At 40.6% G+C, this 19,269-nt stretch overlaps 1 protein-coding gene across 1 annotated transcript; it reads right to left on the reverse strand.

Annotated features, from left to right (window-relative positions):
• Positions 1–1,955: 1,955 nt before the first annotated feature.
• On the reverse strand, positions 1,956–16,599 carry GGNBP2 (gametogenetin binding protein 2; the record flags this gene model as incomplete). The annotated part of the gene is made up of 12 exons (XM_010016129.1): positions 1,956–2,608; positions 3,280–3,528; positions 3,907–4,058; positions 4,142–4,267; positions 4,442–4,592; positions 5,220–5,414; positions 6,877–7,051; positions 8,052–8,255; positions 9,953–10,066; positions 13,187–13,285; positions 14,285–14,538; positions 16,519–16,599. Coding segments are annotated over 12 exons (2,004 nt in total), but the record flags the coding sequence as incomplete, so codon positions are not given.
• Between the last annotated feature and the right edge of the window lie 2,670 nt (positions 16,600–19,269).

Below are 19,269 nucleotides of genomic sequence, written 5' to 3' on the forward strand. Positions count from 1 at the left end.
ACTTTCAGCATGTAGATGCAGCCCATTTCCACATGTATGTTGAATGTAAGTGGAAATTCATGATATATAGATCTAGATATATCTCTCTCTATATATATAGACATATGAATATATGTATTATATCTAAATATGCTTGAAAAGCAGCCACATTCCTTACAGGAAAGTTTTAGTGGCTGTGGTTAGTCTTGATAGTGACTTCACCTACTGAGAGAACAGTGATTACTCCTAATGCTGCAGTATTTGTAATTACAGAAGGTTGTCAGGGATCTAAACCAGACTATATCACACTGAAAGCTCAATCATGACTTTCTTTCTCTTTAGAAGAGACTGCAGCCTTTGCAATGGAGGTGATGGCACCAGGACTGTCCCACTGCCAGCAGGGACACGTGCTGCCTGGGGCCTGCTTTCCTCTGAATGTTCTCCCCCATTTCTTTCATACTGTTTTTGTTCAAGATGTTGCTGTTGTGGCACATGTAAACCTGCTAAATAAAACTCACCCACGGTAATGTAGACCTGTTACATACACACCACTACTGGGGGTTTTTTGAGTTTAAAAGAGTCCAAGCAATGCCTGTCTCAAATTGCTCTTCTGTCTTCATGACAAACCTCCAGCTTCAAGTATGTTTCCTTTCCTGTAGCAGTTTGGTTCTTAATGTGTGAAGCTTTCAAAAGAGTGGTCTGTGCTTTCCTAAACGGTTTTTGCTGGAACTGTTGTTTTATTCACATGTGGAAATTGTTAAATATCTTTTATTTAAAACAAAAAAGTTGGTAATTACCTGTACAATTATATAATTCAATGACCTTTTGTATTTTATTTTTCAAAATAAATGCTTTAAATGTGATTTTTTTCATTGATATGTTTGCCTCAGTTAATATTTAAATAATTCAGAATATTACTCAAATGCGGGATAGGATCTAATGGCCTGGGTTTGGATTTAAGGTTTGCAATTGAATGGGTGGTGGTTGCTTTTACTAGATGGGAGAGGAGGAAGAAGTAAATCTGAGTATCCGAGGGAGAGGTAGAAAAGTGTAACATGAGATTTGTTTATTACCTATTCTTTTTCCTGTAATTTTTAGCTTCCTGAATTTGTCCCTCAAAGGCAAATGTGTTCAGGCAGGTGCTGCAAGCCTGCTGTGGCACGTGTATCCTAAAGGGATGGCTGACAGATGCTCCATGTGGAACAGGATTAGGCAAGAAAGTTTTGGGAGGGGCTTCTGAGTCTCCGGTTCTGCTCACCTCGGTGGTTCTCGGCATAGTGAAGGTGGCCTTGGCCTCCTACATGCATTTTTAAAAGAGTTCTCTCCAAAATCCCTGTTAAGAATTCAAACAGGTTTGGTTTTTCTCCTTTGTTGCTACAGCTCCAGTTTGAGCTCGTTAACCTGTATTTTTAGAACCGACAGTGCCTGAAGGACGTTTCGGTGCCCACGGGGAGTAAATTCGTTTTACACTCGGTACAGATTTACCGCATCTCCACCACCCGCAAGAGTAAACCCGGAGCAGCCCCTGGTGCCGGCAGCGGGAAGCGCTGCCCCTCACCCTCCCGTGGAAAACGCTCCGCCGCTGCCACCCGGCGGCCCTGGTGGGATCTGCCGAAGCGCCTTAACACCGGGACAGGCTCACGCAGAAGGCTCAAGTCTGCGTTGTTGGGGGAGATGGAAAACAAGTGCATTTATAAGCACAAAATAACTCACTGGCAGCAGAGTGTCGTGATGAAAAACTAAGTTAAGGTGCCGACACTGTGTAGGTTGCACACTCCTCGTGCTTGCTGAGTAGTAACTCAAATCCCACAGTAACTACAGCAAAAGAGGTCTGTACCTTCCCCAGGCCACGTTTACTCACCATACCCTTCCCTCCATGGAGTCACGCAGCCCGCAGCGACAGCATCTGACCAGCAGGAAGGTCTGCACTGCTGAAGGAGTGTGGAAAGTAGAAACATCAACACCAACTTTTACTATGCATATTAATAAATATTCTTTATTTAAATTTTGCACATTGCGCTTTAACATATTACATCCAAAACATTTTGCAAATGGATGTCTACTTTGTAAAATCTTATATTCAGCTCATTGTCATTCTGTACAGAATTATAGGTACAACATTACTTTGCCACTAGTTTGCTTTTTGTAAGTCTCACAGTAAGAGAAACATTTAATGAAAAGAGATGGCTTTAAATTAAGAGAGGCTTGCACAGCTACTCAACTAAAGAGACAAGCCTGAAGAAAGAACAAAATTAATGAAATCACCTCCACCAGCCTCCCCCCAAGAAAAAAAAAACCAAGAAAAAAAAAGAATCACATTAATTTAAGATAAAATTTTGCCATAAGTCACTAAATTAAGTTTTTGAAAGAGAAGGCGCAGTAGTCATCGAGAGTTTCAGTGAAAGACAGAGCTACTTTATTGGCTTTAGTTCGCTCCAGCTGTTGTCAACCAACTGTTACAAATGGGCCCCTTGTGATCGTTTAAGCGGCAGTACTTGTTAAATTTCTCCTTCAGATGCTGTCGGTATTGTTCTCTATTGCTGTAAAAGGACTTGTTGTTTGCCATAAAGGACTGGATTTCATCTTGTGAGATAAAGATTTCCTCATCAGAAGTGCATTCAGACTCATCCTACAAAGGAAAACAGGCATTTAAGAACTCGAGCATCACCCTTCCCATGCAGCTCACCTCTTGCAATCGTACTCAGGGTCTACAGTTGCTCTGAAGGAAGGTTCAGCCCTTCTGCCACGACTCCACAAGCTTTAGCTGGCTACTCCAGCCATCTGATTCACACACCATACTCTGCTAGATTTTGGGGAAGAGGCAGCCTATGCAGTCACGAAATCCACCAGAACAAGCTTCAGTTTTAGCACTCTGCCATTGCAAAAGCATTAAATTAAAACTAAGTAAATAAAAAGGGAAGAGGGAAGGAAAAGGGAGAAGCTGTCCACGGAGCCTGTAGCAGGGAAGTAGTATTTGAGGCATGGAGGCAGCAATAAAGCACATTTCATTTTATGGAATAATGCAATCCTTGATATTAAGTAGTTATAATACAAGTTCTGTCACTTGCATTCCAGTGACAGGCAATTTCTCCTCCTCTGCAAAGCATCTTGAGTTAAATACTTTACAGAGAACATGCAAAAGCAAACAAAGCACTAGGAGAGCAAGCTATGAATCTTCAGTTCAGTTACATTCTCTCTTGTAAGTTCTTCAGTGAGATTTCCCTTCTGAACCCCATCCTCAATCCCGAGGGTTTAAAGCACTATGCTACAGCCTAAAACTCAAAGGAAGTGGTTACTTACAAGGAGTTCCACTAAGCTTTTGGCACCTTTTCCAGTATCAGGAACAAGTGACATTTCTGTAGGTTCTGCAAACTGTGACACATTTTTCATATGCTCAAACCAAGGCAACTGCTGCCCACTTTTTTCTGAGCTACAGCAGCTTTCAGCATGTGTGTCTTTGGTCTTGTCGCGGTGAAACTCTGTGTGCATTAGATTTCCTGAGGTCTCTCTGTTACCTGGATCTGCCATACAGCTTCCAAGTTTCTGAATCTAGAATTGGAAAGAGCCTGTAATGAACTACCAGCAGCGTTAAACCTGAAACATTCAAGTTCCAGATGGAAGCAGAGAGAAAGAGGGAAGGAAAAGGTTCGAAAAGAGAACATGGATATGTATTTTTATATGTGTGTGCCTGGGGAGGAGGGGGGAATGGCAGGTTAATTCCCTGAGCGCACACAAAAGTGGACACAGGAGAGGAGAGACTCTTTCCAACCCAACCTTTGGTAGGAAGAATTTTGATTTCAAAACATGGATGGAGAGGAAGCAGCAGATCCTTGTTACCCCACTTACAGCATTAGTCACAAGTGAAATGTGAACTACTTTAAAACACATGCATTTAAATAAGCATTCTGGAATAGCTGTGTTCCTTACGTGTTCATTCTCACACTTCAGAGTTTTACTTTTCTTTTTCTTCTTTTTGTTTTTGCCCTTCGTGTTATTCTCTTCTGAATTAGCCCAACATTCCACACAGCTATCTCCATCCTCCTCTTTGTCTTCACAGCGATGGACACACGAATCATCTCCTGCAAAAGACAGGCCATTTTCTCTTCAGATACACTTCAGTTTCGTGGATACTAAACTGATGTTACAGTCACACCAAACCTACCATTTTCATCATGGTTGCAAATGCCTTCAGTGCAGGCCACATCTGACCCCTCTCGAGATCCTGTTTCGCTGCCCTCCATGCTAGATGAATAGCCACAATCACTGCCATTACAATGTGGAGATAAACCTGAGATGAAGTGAAAAGTTACAGTGATGTAGAGGAGCTGCTGCATATTCTTTAGTTATGCCTCTAACGTGGAAGAAGTCTTTAGAAGAAGTTATTTATAAGAAGAGCCGAGTGCTGCTTCAGCCCACAAATGGTAAATGTTTTTACAACGCAAAGCAATGGCATTTGACATACCTTTCTTGATTTTAGGTGAACCTAATAGGGTACCACTACTAGGACAGGTGCAAGAAGTGCTTTCATTAGTAACAATTACTTCTACACAATTGTTAGCTTCTTCAGTGCTACCACAGGCTTTGCAACTGCTTTCCGTGAAGTTCGAATTCTCCTTGAAACAAAACCAGGAGTTACTTGCAGGTACTCAAAGGAGCTCAGCCAACATCTTCATAGAGGATACTCTTACACAAGAGCAAACAACTGACACTGACTGGTAACAGCCACAGCGTTGCTTGTAATTCTTCAGAAGTACTAAACAACTAAAAACAACCCCAAAACCAACTACTTTCCCCACAATAACACAACCAACAGTTGGAACAGTAAGTTCAGTCAGGAGATCCACGATAATAATTGCACTTATGCAGTGGAAGTTACCCAAAGCTTTTAACCCTCTCCAGCAATTCAATGCAGATTGTCTGCAACCAGCATTTGAATTCCCGTACTCTAAGTGATCTTTAAGAAACGATAACTGAAAAACATTCTAGGATAACCTGAACCCCTGGAGATTTAGGGTTTAAAAACAACCCCAAGCTCAGGAGTTCCAGGCAACTACTTTACAACAAGACTGTACTAATCTGGAAAAGTATTTCAGTTCCTCTAGTGATCAAATACTAGTTCCCAAATAGAGTAAAAACCCCTCAGGAATTCTAACTTAAAACAGTGAGCTGATGAATGAGGCTCCAAATTAGATATCTGGTTATTTAACAGCAGCAAAAAAGCCACAACTATCAGTGTTTACCTTTGCCTGATTTATCTCCTTCTCCTCTGTTGCCTGCAAAGGAGCAGGGATCTCACACACACACTTATTTTTCCGTCTGTTCTTCCGTTTTTGGCGCTTCTTCTCTTGTTTGAGCTCTCGCACTCTTTCTTCTTCTGAGAACTCTTCACAGAGCTGTTCCAATCGACTAATACCCTGCACTTTTTCCACAGCCATCTGTTTGCAAGAGGTTAGATCTATTTATAGATGTTAACACGATTCAAGCTTTTACATTATAAAGAAGGAGCATAGCTGGTAAGTACTTAGGAAGTCACAGCAACACAACTACTGACCATCAAAGAGAAATGCCTGTCCAGATTTATCACTACCTTAGGATTGCTGGAGGAGATTCATGAATTTGGGGAGTGCTGTGTTTAACTTATGGCCTAGGTCTGCAATTTTCAGTGAGAAGTTGTGGACTTGAATGCATTTTTGGATCTGATTATTTAACACAGCAGCACAAAAAGCCACATTAGAACTCCTGCTACAGAATTCCTGCAGCTGTTTGTTTAGGATACCCAGTGAAAAATGTATCTGATTTTTCTAGGCAGTGCAATTTTGAAGTGTAGAAGTACCTCAAAATGTGGCAAGTATCTAAATAGGTTCTTCAATATTAAGTTCAGAGCAAGTATAATGGCACATCCACATACAAAGTTACACGAATACAGTTAAACCAGTCAGCTATTCTGGATCAATGCTCCTACAGAGGTAAAAACACATGCCCTTTTTTTCCCCAGATCACTCTGAGAACTCCTTAAGCCAAACTGAGACATCATCAATCCCACTCACCTCAGAAAAGGACCCTATACAGAAATGTAACAGTTCTGTATGTCAAGTTCATTGCCAACATCACATACCAGTACATCTACCTGAACGTTACGATGCCAGTGAATTTTCAGCACCACACTTTCCTCAATTAAAAAGACCAAGACAAAACCTGACAGAAATGCCACCGTGCACCCAGTCATGTCCAGTCAATGCCACTGCCACAGCACTGTAAGTCTTTAAACCATTACTTGTAAAAACCCCCAAGAACTAACTAGCTGAGGGTTCCCCTATGATCTTTCCCAAACTGATTTTGTTCTCCTTCTCTGATGTTTTTAGAGAGAACAATCATTAAGAATGGAAGATAAACATAAAAGAAAATCTGTGTCATACCAAAAGGCAAGTGTACTATTGGTGTATGCTGAAGGAACTGCATGGAGTTCAAGATCCCAGGGGATTACAGACTGCATTTGGAACACACTGAATGCAAGGGTTAGCAGCTGTGTCTGTAATCCAAAAGCACATCCTCCATTTTTACTAATAAGCCTGTTGTGGCCAGAGCTACTTTTCAATACGATCAGATAGAAAAACCTTCACTGTGAATTAAAAACACTGAAGATCCAGTGCACTATAATGTGCAGCTTGGAAAGTACAAGCAAGCCTCAATCTTTTGTGTTCCAGTAGACTTCACGTAGCACAACTCAGTTGTGCCATGCATTGATATTACACAACTGTTGCCCCCTGTGAGCAAGGGATTGAATGCAACACCTTGAAGCTCCTTCCAGCCCAATGTCAGCAGAAAGCAGAAAAATCATTTTAGTGAGATGCACACAGTTATTACAGCAGTTTGGGTTAGATAAAACGGGGGGTTTACCTCAAAGCTTTTGCGTAAAGCATCGACACCCAGGTAAAAGAGCATCTGCCACGTCTGCTCCTCAGCCCGCAACTTCTGCCAGATTCGGTGTAATCTTTCATAAAGATGAATCCCCAGGCAGGTCAACACTTCTTCTTGGGCTATGTCTATTGTCTTAGCATGCCTTTCTCTTCGTCTACAGGAAGAGTTGAACCAAAGTACAGTATTGTTAGAGTAGCTGGAAGTCTACCAAGAGATAAAAGCAGTTCTATGACGTATTTTCTTGATGTACAGCTAAAGATAGTGTTTGCATGAGCAGCTTTTTAAACCGAGTTCTGCTGTGCTGCATGCAGGTGCAAAATAGAAAGGACCAGGTCAAAACCACCAGGACATTCCTCCCAGGTTAATCTGTGCACAGGGCTGTTAAGCTGCACTGTGCCTTCCCACCTGTGACTTCGGAAGGCAGTGCCCCATCAGTCTCTGCTCGCTCCTAATAACAGGGACCAGCAGAGTTTTAATGCCAGAGATGTAGCCACTCTCTTGTTTAATGCAGTTTGTACTTAGTTTATAGCAAACATTTCACCTTCCTACACATTTATGTGTCAGTTGAACCGAAGCTGAATAAACACACACAGAAGTTTAAACACTACTTACCGAACCGAGTAAAAACATTTCAGCATTAATCTGTACTCTATTAAGGAAAAATCATGACAGGATTTACCATCTCATCGGTTATGACTAAGCTTTAATTGAGCTCAGAATTGTATTTTTCACTGTAAGTGTTCAAGATGCTAAAGCAGGTTCAGAAATTACTACAAGTGGTGACAAAACTAAATTGAACACTTGGCGTTCGCTACCACTGCCAACCAAGGATCTCTTTCTATTTCGCATACTTTGAACACCTCAATGGAAAAGCAGGCGGCCCTGTGAGTGAACACACCAACCAGAAGACACCTGGCAGTTCCTTTCAGCCTTGCCTTCAGAGTTAAATGCACTCGAAAGCCAAAAGCACGTACGAAATCCTCGCTACGCTGCAGCGCTACCTTGAGAATCTACTTTAACGCGGACACTCGACACAAACATTTACCTTATTCTGCAGCAAGGAGGCAACGAACCACTTTTGCAAAATACAGTCAGTAATAAAATAAAGAAGCAAAGCGCTAGATAGCCCACTCTAGCAAATTACATACTCATACCCTCCTGCGAACTCGGGCTCGGCCCGGCCCAAGAGGTGCGCGATGAAATCCGTCTCACAGCACACGTGGATGTGGCGCTCGTGGGGGCAGCAGCGCAGGCCCTCGTAGAGCGCGGCGCAGTAGCCCTTCTCCTTGCTGCAGTCCAGCTCGCCAATGAGAATGTTGTATGCCCGAAGGACTTTATTTTTGCAGTCAGTGCAAAACCTGTGTCGGAAGAGAACAGAACGGGACTGAGTTCTTATTCAAGCAGAGTAAGTTGTAATAGACCGAGCTAAGCACAGACAAATCTAAGTGATAATATACGGAGCTATTCAATAGTGCATGCTATATTTAAACTAGGTCACATAAGGTTTATGTTACTTCAAAAGGTAAAATAGGAAGACTCTGGCTGCAAGCCATTGTAAGTTTACTATATGTGTTATACTACCTATCGTATAGTACAAGTCTGGATATCAACTTTCATGCTGCAAGGCATAAATCGGGCTAACTGTTAATACGAAGAAATTCCTCTATGGATATGCAAATCCACTTGTTTAAAGATCAGAAATCTAACAGTGAACAAACTGGATCATTAGTATAAGCCGGGACAAAATTCCTCTCAAGTAACACACTCCATGTTACTTTATGGCAATTATTTAAAATATACTTGAGTGATAAACAATAAGGAAAAAAGAAATCCCTCTGTTGCCTGCTCTATACGAGTGATGTTTCCACTACAAGCACCTTTAAACATATTTTGAATTACTAGATAACTGCAGATAGCCAAACAAGGTTTATTTAGAACACAAGGTACTCAATTTAAACACAGCTCAGATAACTAATGTGAGAAGAGCATAGTTACGAAGCCTGTTATAATTAAAATACAACCAAATTAAGCTCTATTTCGTAAGAGGAGTCATCTTCAAGAAGCTACAAAACCTCTGGCTGTATTAATTTAACAATGCAAGTCAGACAAGCTGCTCACATTTCAGCTTTCAGCTCGAAAAGCTGGCTCTTCATGCCATCTCTGGATGGTGTTTTTCCCTTTCCTAGTTTGTCCAGTCACTTGACAACACTAAGTCAAGCATATTTTGATGTTTGATAGAACTATGATAACTGGCTAGTTTCTGTGGTGGAAGGAAAGAAAACAGTAATATTATTGCAGGTTAGCATCAGGAATGCTGCCAACACCATGTTTAATGTCACAGGAGATTAAAGCTATTTTGTTTCCAAAGTGTTATTTCCACACCACCACCACCCCCGCGCCCATCTGTGGTCCCACTGTTGGCATCAGAACCTTGAGACTACTGGAAAATAAAGTGTTTTAATCAGCATGGTAGCTCCCATACACATGCAACAATGATTTAGTGGCCTATTTTTACCTTGCAAGAGAGACCTAATAGTACTAACACTACTAAGTCATAAATAACTGTTTTAAAACAGTGATTTACAAGCAGCACCAAGCCTAAAACCTGCTGCTATTAGTTTAGCTCATATTAGTTTGAATTTGCACATACTCCCCAAAAGCCTAAAAAAAAAAGCATAGTCCCAGACACATTAGGCTACTTGTGAAAGAGTGATAGAATACAGGCAGTTTTAATACATCAAATTGTAAATCACAACTTAATCCTAACAAAACAGACATTAAGACAAGCAGCTATGAGTTCATCTGAGCTCTCTGCATCACCGTAACCCGGAACAACAGGTGAAACACAAAGAATGTTTCACAATCTTAGTCTGTTACGATGCAATCTGCCAAAGTTCCCCATCACCATGAAGCTTAGATCTTAAGTTTTTGGAAGGTATCAGAAGAATCCTTTACACATTTAACCACTGAGTGAACTCCACAGACATTCTGATTCACAAAACAACGCAGCATGTATTCCTCAAGATGAAGGTGTGTCTTTGTTCTTTTAACATACCTGTGTTTTCGTAGATAGGTTTCTAATGTTTCTAAAAGACAACTAGAGTCAATTAAAACTACTTCATCCCTGCATTCCTGGGACATGAGCTCCCACACATCCATCCAACAACCCCTGCAAAAGAAAATCATAAGAAACAAAAGACTGTCCATCATCCTGTGAGGGGTTTAGAAAAGCAGCAAAATAAAGCATCATCAGTTTACCTGACTGCTCCCTGGAAAGACCCACAGTGGAAATGATGCTACACTCGCTCTCCTCCTTCTTCCCGTCTTCACTACTTTTCTTATCTGCATTTAATTTCTGTGTACTGAGTGTGCTACTGCTCCCTTCAGTGCCACACAGCATTAAAAGAACATTTTTAAACCTATACTATATATATAGTATTATAATATATATTTTATATATATAAAACACGCTACTTATTTTTCCTAAACAAATGCTATGAAAATGCTACCATGGTCCTTAATTTACTTGGAATCCTTCCTAGGTTGAGCCTTAACCTCTGGTAAAGTCAGACGTAACATACAAATTGTGCTGCCCATGTTTAGAAACCAAGATTCATGAGGACGTTTTAAAGTTACAGCTGAAAGCCAGTAGTATTTTTGAGGATATTACCTATATTACCTTGAGTATAAACACATACAAGTTTTAATACTTCTGAAGGATTAAATTTTGTCTGCGAACTTACTAAACCAAACCAAACCCACAAAGAAAAAAGCAAAAGAAACCCCCTAAACTTCCACATATTTACCACCGTAAGAAACCATAAAACACACTACATTTAATTTCCAAAATTAGTTAAAACCCCCCAAAGCCCAGGTTTGGGTATGCTAGAAGTACCTGTATAGAGCAAAGAATAAACTTTAAATAGCAGTCGTGCTTACTTACAGGCTTGTCTACACTTGACATTTTATCAGAACGGTCAGTTCTGTTTAAGCTCATGTATGGGTACAACAGAGCAGGGAAACAGGGGAAGAAGCACTCCCATTTAGTAATTAGCTCCTCAAGAGTATTTGTGTGTGCTATTATCTAGCCTGCCACATCATATGGCTCGCATTTTATGAGAGGTTAAAATGCTCCTTATCCTCGAATGGACCCAAGTACCCATAAACCAGGCACACAAACCAAGGACATCAAGTAACTCAAGTGGTATTAGGTAGTTATGTAACTTGCCCAATTAAGCAACACAATTACAACTCAAAGCCTTTTCTGTGTGTACAAAATGCCCCAGAGATGCAACTCAGCTGAAAAGGTTTCTTGCAATAAGAAGCTCTAAGTTGATAAACAAATTTGCTCTGTAGAACAGTTCTATTTGATGCCTCTGTGCCTAGGCTGCCAGCATACTTGCTTCCACTCAAGGCAGCAGATTTATCTAGAGAAACAGCAGTACTGATGCACCCTGATCACTTCTGCAGCATAACAATTGGGTATGGACTGAGCAAGCAGAGTGCAAGCCGTGTTTCTTTAGAGAACTACACTGATGGTGCACAAGCCATGCCACCAGATAAAGCAGGAGACTTTACTTGCAAGTGTATTAAATACTGCTCTTCCACATATTCCCTATTAACCTGCCAGCATTCAGAATACTAAGGGGATTTATTCCAGCCTGAATTGAGGAAACAAAGGCAGCATTTTCCTCTCTCTTCACTCAGTTTCAGAATTGTTCTGCTTTGCCAAAATGGTAACTGCAGGTTCTGCAGTATCTGTTCTTACACAGAAAAGATTAATTTTATTAAAAACAAAAGTAAAGAAAAAAAATAACACTTTCATAATGCTTTGGATTTTCTTTATGTTAATATAACCCTATAACTCCTATGACCTTTTGCTTATGTAACATAAGCTTTAAACTAATTATATGAAAAGCCTGTAACCAAAACAAAAAAAAAAAGAGATAATGATTAGCTACCACTGTCCTCAAGCAGCCCAAGTGAAAAGCAAGTGTCAAATTCCACATGCCTACCAGCTCAGGGGATTTACCTAAACCCAAAGTGACTCAAGTCTGCATAGAAAAACATACATCCTGTAACTGGAAACCATGATCAAACCTCCACAGGTTGTGAAGCAGAACACAACTGACTAAAAAAGGTCATGAACACTTCGACTAAGCACAGTAGTCCAATTTATTGGTCATGATAAAAATAATACTAAACACCCTAGGAACAAGAAAATGCCCCAAAATACACAACAGATTTGCAGGGAGTGTTTTTCTGGTTAGCCAGCTGGAATAAACTATTTCAACTTCAAGACACAGAGGCTCACATACATCTTTTTCACTGGTCTATTCAAAACATGTTGTCATATTTGGAGAAAATACAGAGTTTAGTTTTAACCCTGCAGCCCCACCACAATAAAGGCCTTTATTAAGAGTTGTGCAAGGCATTTTTAATAACCCCCAAGCAAGATGTTTATTCATTTACCATGTACCCTTTCACTTCAGTGTGAGAAAAACTGCTGATCACTCATTGAGGTGTAGAGCACAAAAACCAGTTTGTCTTTCAAGAGCATTGTTTATATCACTATGCAGAAGCCATCCATGCCCTGAGCAGACTCTATAGTCCAACCTATGTCAGACAGATACGAAAAACACATCAGAGAGCACTGGTTTGTAATGGCCAAGTTGCATTTTGGCACCTGGTTTTGAAATTAAATATGAATATTTTTATACCAAAGAAATAAGCCCAAACAAAACAGACCCGAAAGCGAAAAGGCAAAAATGAAACTACCAGAACTAAAAAGCAAATCTTGGGAAACAGCTCACTTCTTACAGCAGCCTTAAATTTTATACAAAAGCACCACTGGTTGCCTTAGGTAGGTCTGACAAAGGGCAGACGGACAACTCTCACACTGAGGAAGAACCACAGAGCTTATGCTGGGAAGACAGAAGAGCTCATAGCACTAGTTTTGTCCAGTCGAAGCATGAGCAAGGAAAGAATTAAACATCTTACTGATAAGACTGTCACTCTTACTGCACAAAAAAGGGTTAACTACAAAAAACCTATGAAGAAAGGCTCATGCACTACAAAACACACTGCCCTGAACTCCTGGGTGCTTCTGCTCCTCTCCCCCACAACTATTTGAGTCAACTATAAACACCAAATAGTTCAGAGATTACTGCTCTGGTACACAGATAACAGCATAAGAGTTTTATCACAATGCTTAAACATAAGGTACTATATCAATGGTTTGGTTTCTTAAAATATTTTAACTGGAATTGTGGATGTTAAACAAACTTACCCCAAAGGTTTTGGTTTGTGTGTGTCCAGGGAGTGCAACTGACATCTCTTGTTCTTCTTACTTTTGGGAATTGCATCAATCATATCATTCAGTTTGGACCTATGGAAAAAAATTAACTTCATATTCCAAAAACGTGGTTATCCAGAGAAACTGCAAAGGGATTGAATCAGCTCATGTATCAGAAACAAGCACACTAACGAACTGAATCTAAAACTTCCTCCTGTCCCCCCATTTTTACTTGTTCTGACACACAATCCTGCAGTACACAAGGATTTTCCAGACAAATCCTAGCAAGCGAGATAAAGACAACCCACATCTAAAAAGCTATTGCATAACTCTAAGTACCAGACCTCAAGCAATGATGCCTATTTCAGAAGTGTGGGGAACCACTGTGACCACTTTATTAAGTTATGCTACTTCACCCTTCAGATCCTGATAGTCCCAGCTCTGCACTAACCTTTCCTACTTCTCGCTGGCCTGCTGACTGCAGAAAGAATGAGCTGAAGCCAGCTGGAAGGCCAAGGCACACTGTGGTGAGCAGTCACTGTTTGGTCTGCTGACAGCTGAGAAACAAATGGCTCCGAGGCTATTTACTGAGCTAGCCAAACCCAGAAGGTTTTACTTTCTCAGCGCTACCTCTATACTCAAGAGTACAAAGCTTTTTAGGGGCAGGTGTTAGTTAATAGTTGCAAAGATCTCTTCTTCTTCCAGCGATCATGAAAAACCCACAGCACCTATTTCAGATTAATGACTAAACTTTTTAATATCAGCAGCTTTCAACTGCAATTATGGCACCGCAACCGATGATACAGCAGATTAGTTGGGTTTGGTTTTTCCCCAGTTGTCCTGGGTTCAGTTGTAGCTGTCATTTTTCTCCTTCTTAGTAACTGGTGCTGTGCTGTGTTTTCAACTTTAGCCAGAGAACAAAACTGTTTAGGTGACAACTAGTTTAACGTGGCTCTAAAAGACAAGCATGTACTAGAAGATCCAAACTTGTGACAATTTAGTACCACCAAGGCAGCTATAAAGTGAAATGCACAGAAGCCAACTTTCCTCTTCCCCAGATAAGAATAATCTGAGCATTTCTAAGACACTTACCCATGTACATAAAACAGTGTATACAGCTTCTTTGCATCAGTCATACAGCTCCGAGTTACAGACAGCACCCCTTTGGGCCCTACTGTCAGGGGTTCAAGTGCTGGATTTCCAGACTCAACAAGCTGAGAAAACAGACGTTCCACACTGCGACGACAGCCAACACATGGGACCAGCTGAGAAAGTGCGCTCAGCACTTCACGCGATGTCACCATCATGGCAATGTTCAGATCCTGCTGTTTAAGCATGCTATGCCTCTAAAAGAGAGCAAGAAATTGAATCATTAAAACCAAAACCAAGAGTTCAAGTTGTGCGTTTGTTTAAGGTTTCCTCATTTTCAACAGCATTTCTGTATCAAAATACACTTGTGGAAGCTGTCTGCAGTGCTCAGCTTCAGGTCACTGTCTTACCATAGACATTTAAAATACTTACTGTATGAACCATGCTTGCTAATAGCATAGGAGCAATTCTGCTTCAAGTCTTACCATCCGCCCTCTGCAAGGAAGCTAATATTTTTCTGCTCGTTTCCTCCTTCCACCACTCATATCAGCAAATGCTGCTTCCAAACAAATGGAACATGTCCCTGTCCTTATCAGGAAGCCCTTTTTTCTCCACTTCAGCAACAGTTGTTTTAGTAAAGGATCTCACACACAATTCTGCATAGAAAGGAAATTCCTGGATGGAAACCTCATTTACAACAAGCTTATTTTGTTCAGACAAGACAATTTTGCATTATTTTTCCTTGAAGGCTAAATGCCATTTCCCAGTATAAATTCTAACATCTGAAATTAAAAGCCAGCACACACTACTTACTATTCAGGGTGAAACTTTCTACTTTGCTAGGGAACGTTCAATGTGTGCTAATAATACAACATTAAAGAGAGCACCTTTAATGTTTCTTACATCAATAAACAATTTTAGGAGCTTCTTGTTCTTCTGTCAAACACACCCAGGCGCACACACAAAAAACACATACTCTTCTATTCCTTCTGCTAAATTACTGGCTTGGACTTCATCAACACTGAACTGCCACTAACACAGCTGTGCAGAAGAGAGACCCTCCCTCACACACACCTGCACTTAGAATATCAGCACTGCTGGTACTTTCCAACATCATCTGTAAAAGCTAAGTCCTGTCAGCGTATTAATTCTGAGCATCATTCTCCCCAGTTCTACAAAGCACAGCTTTGTAAGCACAGTTGTATCCATACAGGGAATGTTGCCACAATAGTATTTTCTGTATCATTGTCATATCACACCACTTAAACACTCCTAATGGAGAAATGACTTGTCACAACTTCTGAGGAAAGAAAGAAAAGACATTGTGCATAGTGAAACTAATCAATCCCACGGAGCGTGTAAATACATCAGTTGAAAAGAGAAAATATTTTCAGCTCACTTTATGTAACACATGTTATGAAAAGTAAAGCCATTATCAGGTAACATTTAAGGTTTATGCTCTTAAAGGTAGGCACGTTAAATCACCTGACAAGTGGTATCACTCTGCAATAATCCTCTTTTCTGTAATTAATAGTACTAGTCATGGCAACAGCAGAAATGCGCTATTTTCACAACGCAGCTATGCTTTACATGCAGCATATGCCTGAACTGCTGCTATCAAACCACTAGGGAAGAAGGACAAGCTGCACAACAGCAAACTGGCCTGTTCCTCTGGACATCAAGTGGCACAATTTTTTAGTTGCTACAGGTGTTACAGTGCCAGTCACTTGCCAGAGTGGTAGCAGTTAAGTTTCTACTAGTAAGGCTCCAGGGGTACCACCAGACAGTCTCTCACTATTCGACTATATATAATCTATAAACTGGCACATTAATTCTGTCTTGGTATGGTATTAATAATAAGAACTCAGTCCCAAGCAATTCACATTTCCACTCGAAAAAGCAGCTCAAAAGCATTTAGGAAAAAGAAAATAAAATGTATTTAGAAACTGTAGTTTCCATTATGTTTAAACTGGCAGCGACCAGAAGATGCGTTGCTTTTACAGGCTTTCTGTTCTAACAGATAGGCAGCAATTAGACAGCCAACAGTCTACAAATGCTGTGAAACACAGAAAACTAATGCACCCAGTGTCCTTTGGTACCAATACATAATTGCATACAGGTGCTGACGTGTCTTTTAAGTCATTCCAGGAGTGACAGTCTCCTAGAGAAGCAAAAGCATGAGTCTAAGAAAAGCAAGACCTGATGCATGGCCTTAAAACCCAGCAGGATATATTTACCTGGATGAACTGTTTCAACTGTGCACCGTTACTCTGATGTCCATCAAGGTTTAGCACATTATCAGGAAACTCCATCACCATCTATACAAGAGAGAGGGGAAAAAAATGCTTCAGAAAAAAGTCCAACAGAGCATCAATTTAGTTTCTTGGAGGAAGTAAGACAGAAATCATGCTAAATGCCCATTCTGCTCACACAGCTATTGGAAGCTTGGGAAAGGACAAAGTATCAGTTTAAGACAGTGAATGTTTCAAAGTAACTTTCACTAACATAATACTCTAGAGACAGTTTATAAATGGCAACTCTTCAACAGCTGTTACAGAGAAACAAAACTGCTAAGGGAGGCATCAGCATTTATATTACATTAGCTACATGACTTAAGAACCATTTCAGGTTAGAAACTATATATTGTACTTCAACACACTGAGATCCCAATTGATCCAACAGCCCAACTCAGTTTATAAAGCTGTGATGAAACAGTCACAACAGTTTAATGACTGAGTCGACTCCCTCAAAGGCTAATTTAAAACCATATTAACCAGAGAAGGTACTCCAAGGGATACTTGCTTTTGTATGACTGCAGCTGCAACTCCCAGGAGGCTCCAAGTAAAATGTTAAGCCTTCAGAACAATGTGATTACTTGTAAAGTAATTATTAATATTTCTTTTCAAATTACTACGCAACAAAGAGGGCAATTTCTAATACTCTTCAGTCACAAATCCAACTTTACAACCATGGAGAAAAATTAAACCAACTACATGAATGTGTAAAGACTGGTTTAGGTGATCTTCTTTGTCCAACCTGAGAAATACAGAATTTAACAATATCAATGCTGAAAGTTCTCTTTAAAATCTGAAAGATAAAATAACAACTTTGGTTAATAACTCTAATACTAATCAACACCAAATTAAACTGGAAGGAAGAAAAAGGATGAATAACACACCTTCCCTCAATTGCCTAGTAAAAATTCCCTGCTGTCTCCATAACTGCTGACACTGCCTCCAGAGAACTCATACATTTACTTTTACAGGCACTAGACATTGCTCCAAAATAAACACCTATTCTCTGAGGCCTGAAAGCAAGGCAGTATTTTGATCTCACATGTGCTAAACTGGAGCATTAACACAGCTGCCTTATCTTTATGCAGAACAAGGCCAAAGCCAGTGCTAATCCTAACCTCTCATGCATCTTTGCACCAGTCTCCCTTGCTCCTGACCCATACACACTAAGCACCAGTCCAAGTTTTTGCTGCAGAATTACAGGTTTCCCGCATGGATAATTCAATGTTTTTGTGGGGAACAAGCTAATGCAAAAGTAAAAGCTCTATCTGCTAAGAAGAAAGAGAAGATACAAACCTGCATATTTGCCCCCCCCCATCTCCCATTATCAGACAATACCCTTAGGTATTTTGTACAATAGAGCGCAATTACCAAAGACTAAATGAATTCATGTGTCTGATATTTTAGTAAGTGGTTAAAAATCTGCCACCATCACACCCTGAACTGGAAGAAAAATTCCCATACCACCACACAGAGCCACAGACTGGGTTGTGTTGAAAAGGACCTTAAAGCTCATCCAGCTCCAACCCCCTGCCATGGGCAGGGACACCTTCCGCTAGAGCAGGTCGCCCCAAGCCCCTGTGTCCAACCTGGCCTTGAACACTGCCAGGGATGGAGCATTCCCAACTTCCTTCCATCGAATGGAATGCCTTCTAGAAATCATAAAAGCTGCTTAAGAAATTAAAAGGGTTAAATATTTAAACCTCCTCAAGGTTCTATTTGAGCCATAAGAAACAGAAAAGCGTGGCAGTGAACAATTCATATAGAAGAGCAGCACCACAACACACCTGAAGAGCTTTCTATGCTACTACAGACCAATGCCACACACTTCAGAGCATGACAGGCCATTCATTCACTAATTTGTAATCACTGCTACGGTTTCTAGATTTAAGGCATCGACAAAGTCTTCCAGCTTCCCCTTGTCTTCCAGCAATCCCATTATTTTTAAAATCTGGGGTTTAAAAGTGGTCAACAGAAACCGGTTACTAAACACCACTTTTGTAAAGATAATGCTGCAGATGTAAAATTCTGTGTCAAAGACAACTGCATGTCTCACAATGGCTCCCAAAGAATGTAAAAGATATATTACACATGACTGAGACAGGGAAGGTGACAGTTCATTCACTTGCTTTTGCAAATTCATTGGATAAAAGCCTCCAGAAGCCACCTAGAAATCTGAGTACTTCGTAATAACAGTAACAGAATAAACAAGGGGAAAAAAAAGGACCTGAGATAAGTCATGCTGAGGATGACTTGCACTTGCACAAATGCCTTTCACCCAGGAGGAAACAAATCTGATTTAGAGCTATAGGAACCTCTCCAATCATGAGGATGGTTTGCCTCTGGCATAAAAAGTAGAAGGACAACAACAACATGATGCGACTGCACAAAGTTTGGGGCTGGTGTTAAATTCTGGAGCTAAACCAGAAATGGAATTTTAGGTCAGTTGAAGTCATCTACCTGACGCCTGGCATAGCTGAATTTTCACTCTCTCAACCTATTAAACACAACAAAGGTAACAAGAGCATGGTAAGTTGTCTACTTGACACAATCTAATGAGTAATTTCTACTAGGGAGTCTGGGGGCAGGAGGAAAGAGAATGAGAAATCTAAGGTCTTAAAACTACATGGGAATGGAGGGGCAAAACAACTCCCAACGCATGACACACACACCCCTCCCTCCCCCACCCCTCCC

The sequence above is a fragment of the Nestor notabilis genome, unplaced genomic scaffold (assembly GCF_000696875.1).
Source record: "Nestor notabilis isolate BGI_N333 unplaced genomic scaffold, ASM69687v1 scaffold29696, whole genome shotgun sequence".
NCBI lineage: Eukaryota > Metazoa > Chordata > Aves > Psittaciformes > Psittacidae > Nestor > Nestor notabilis.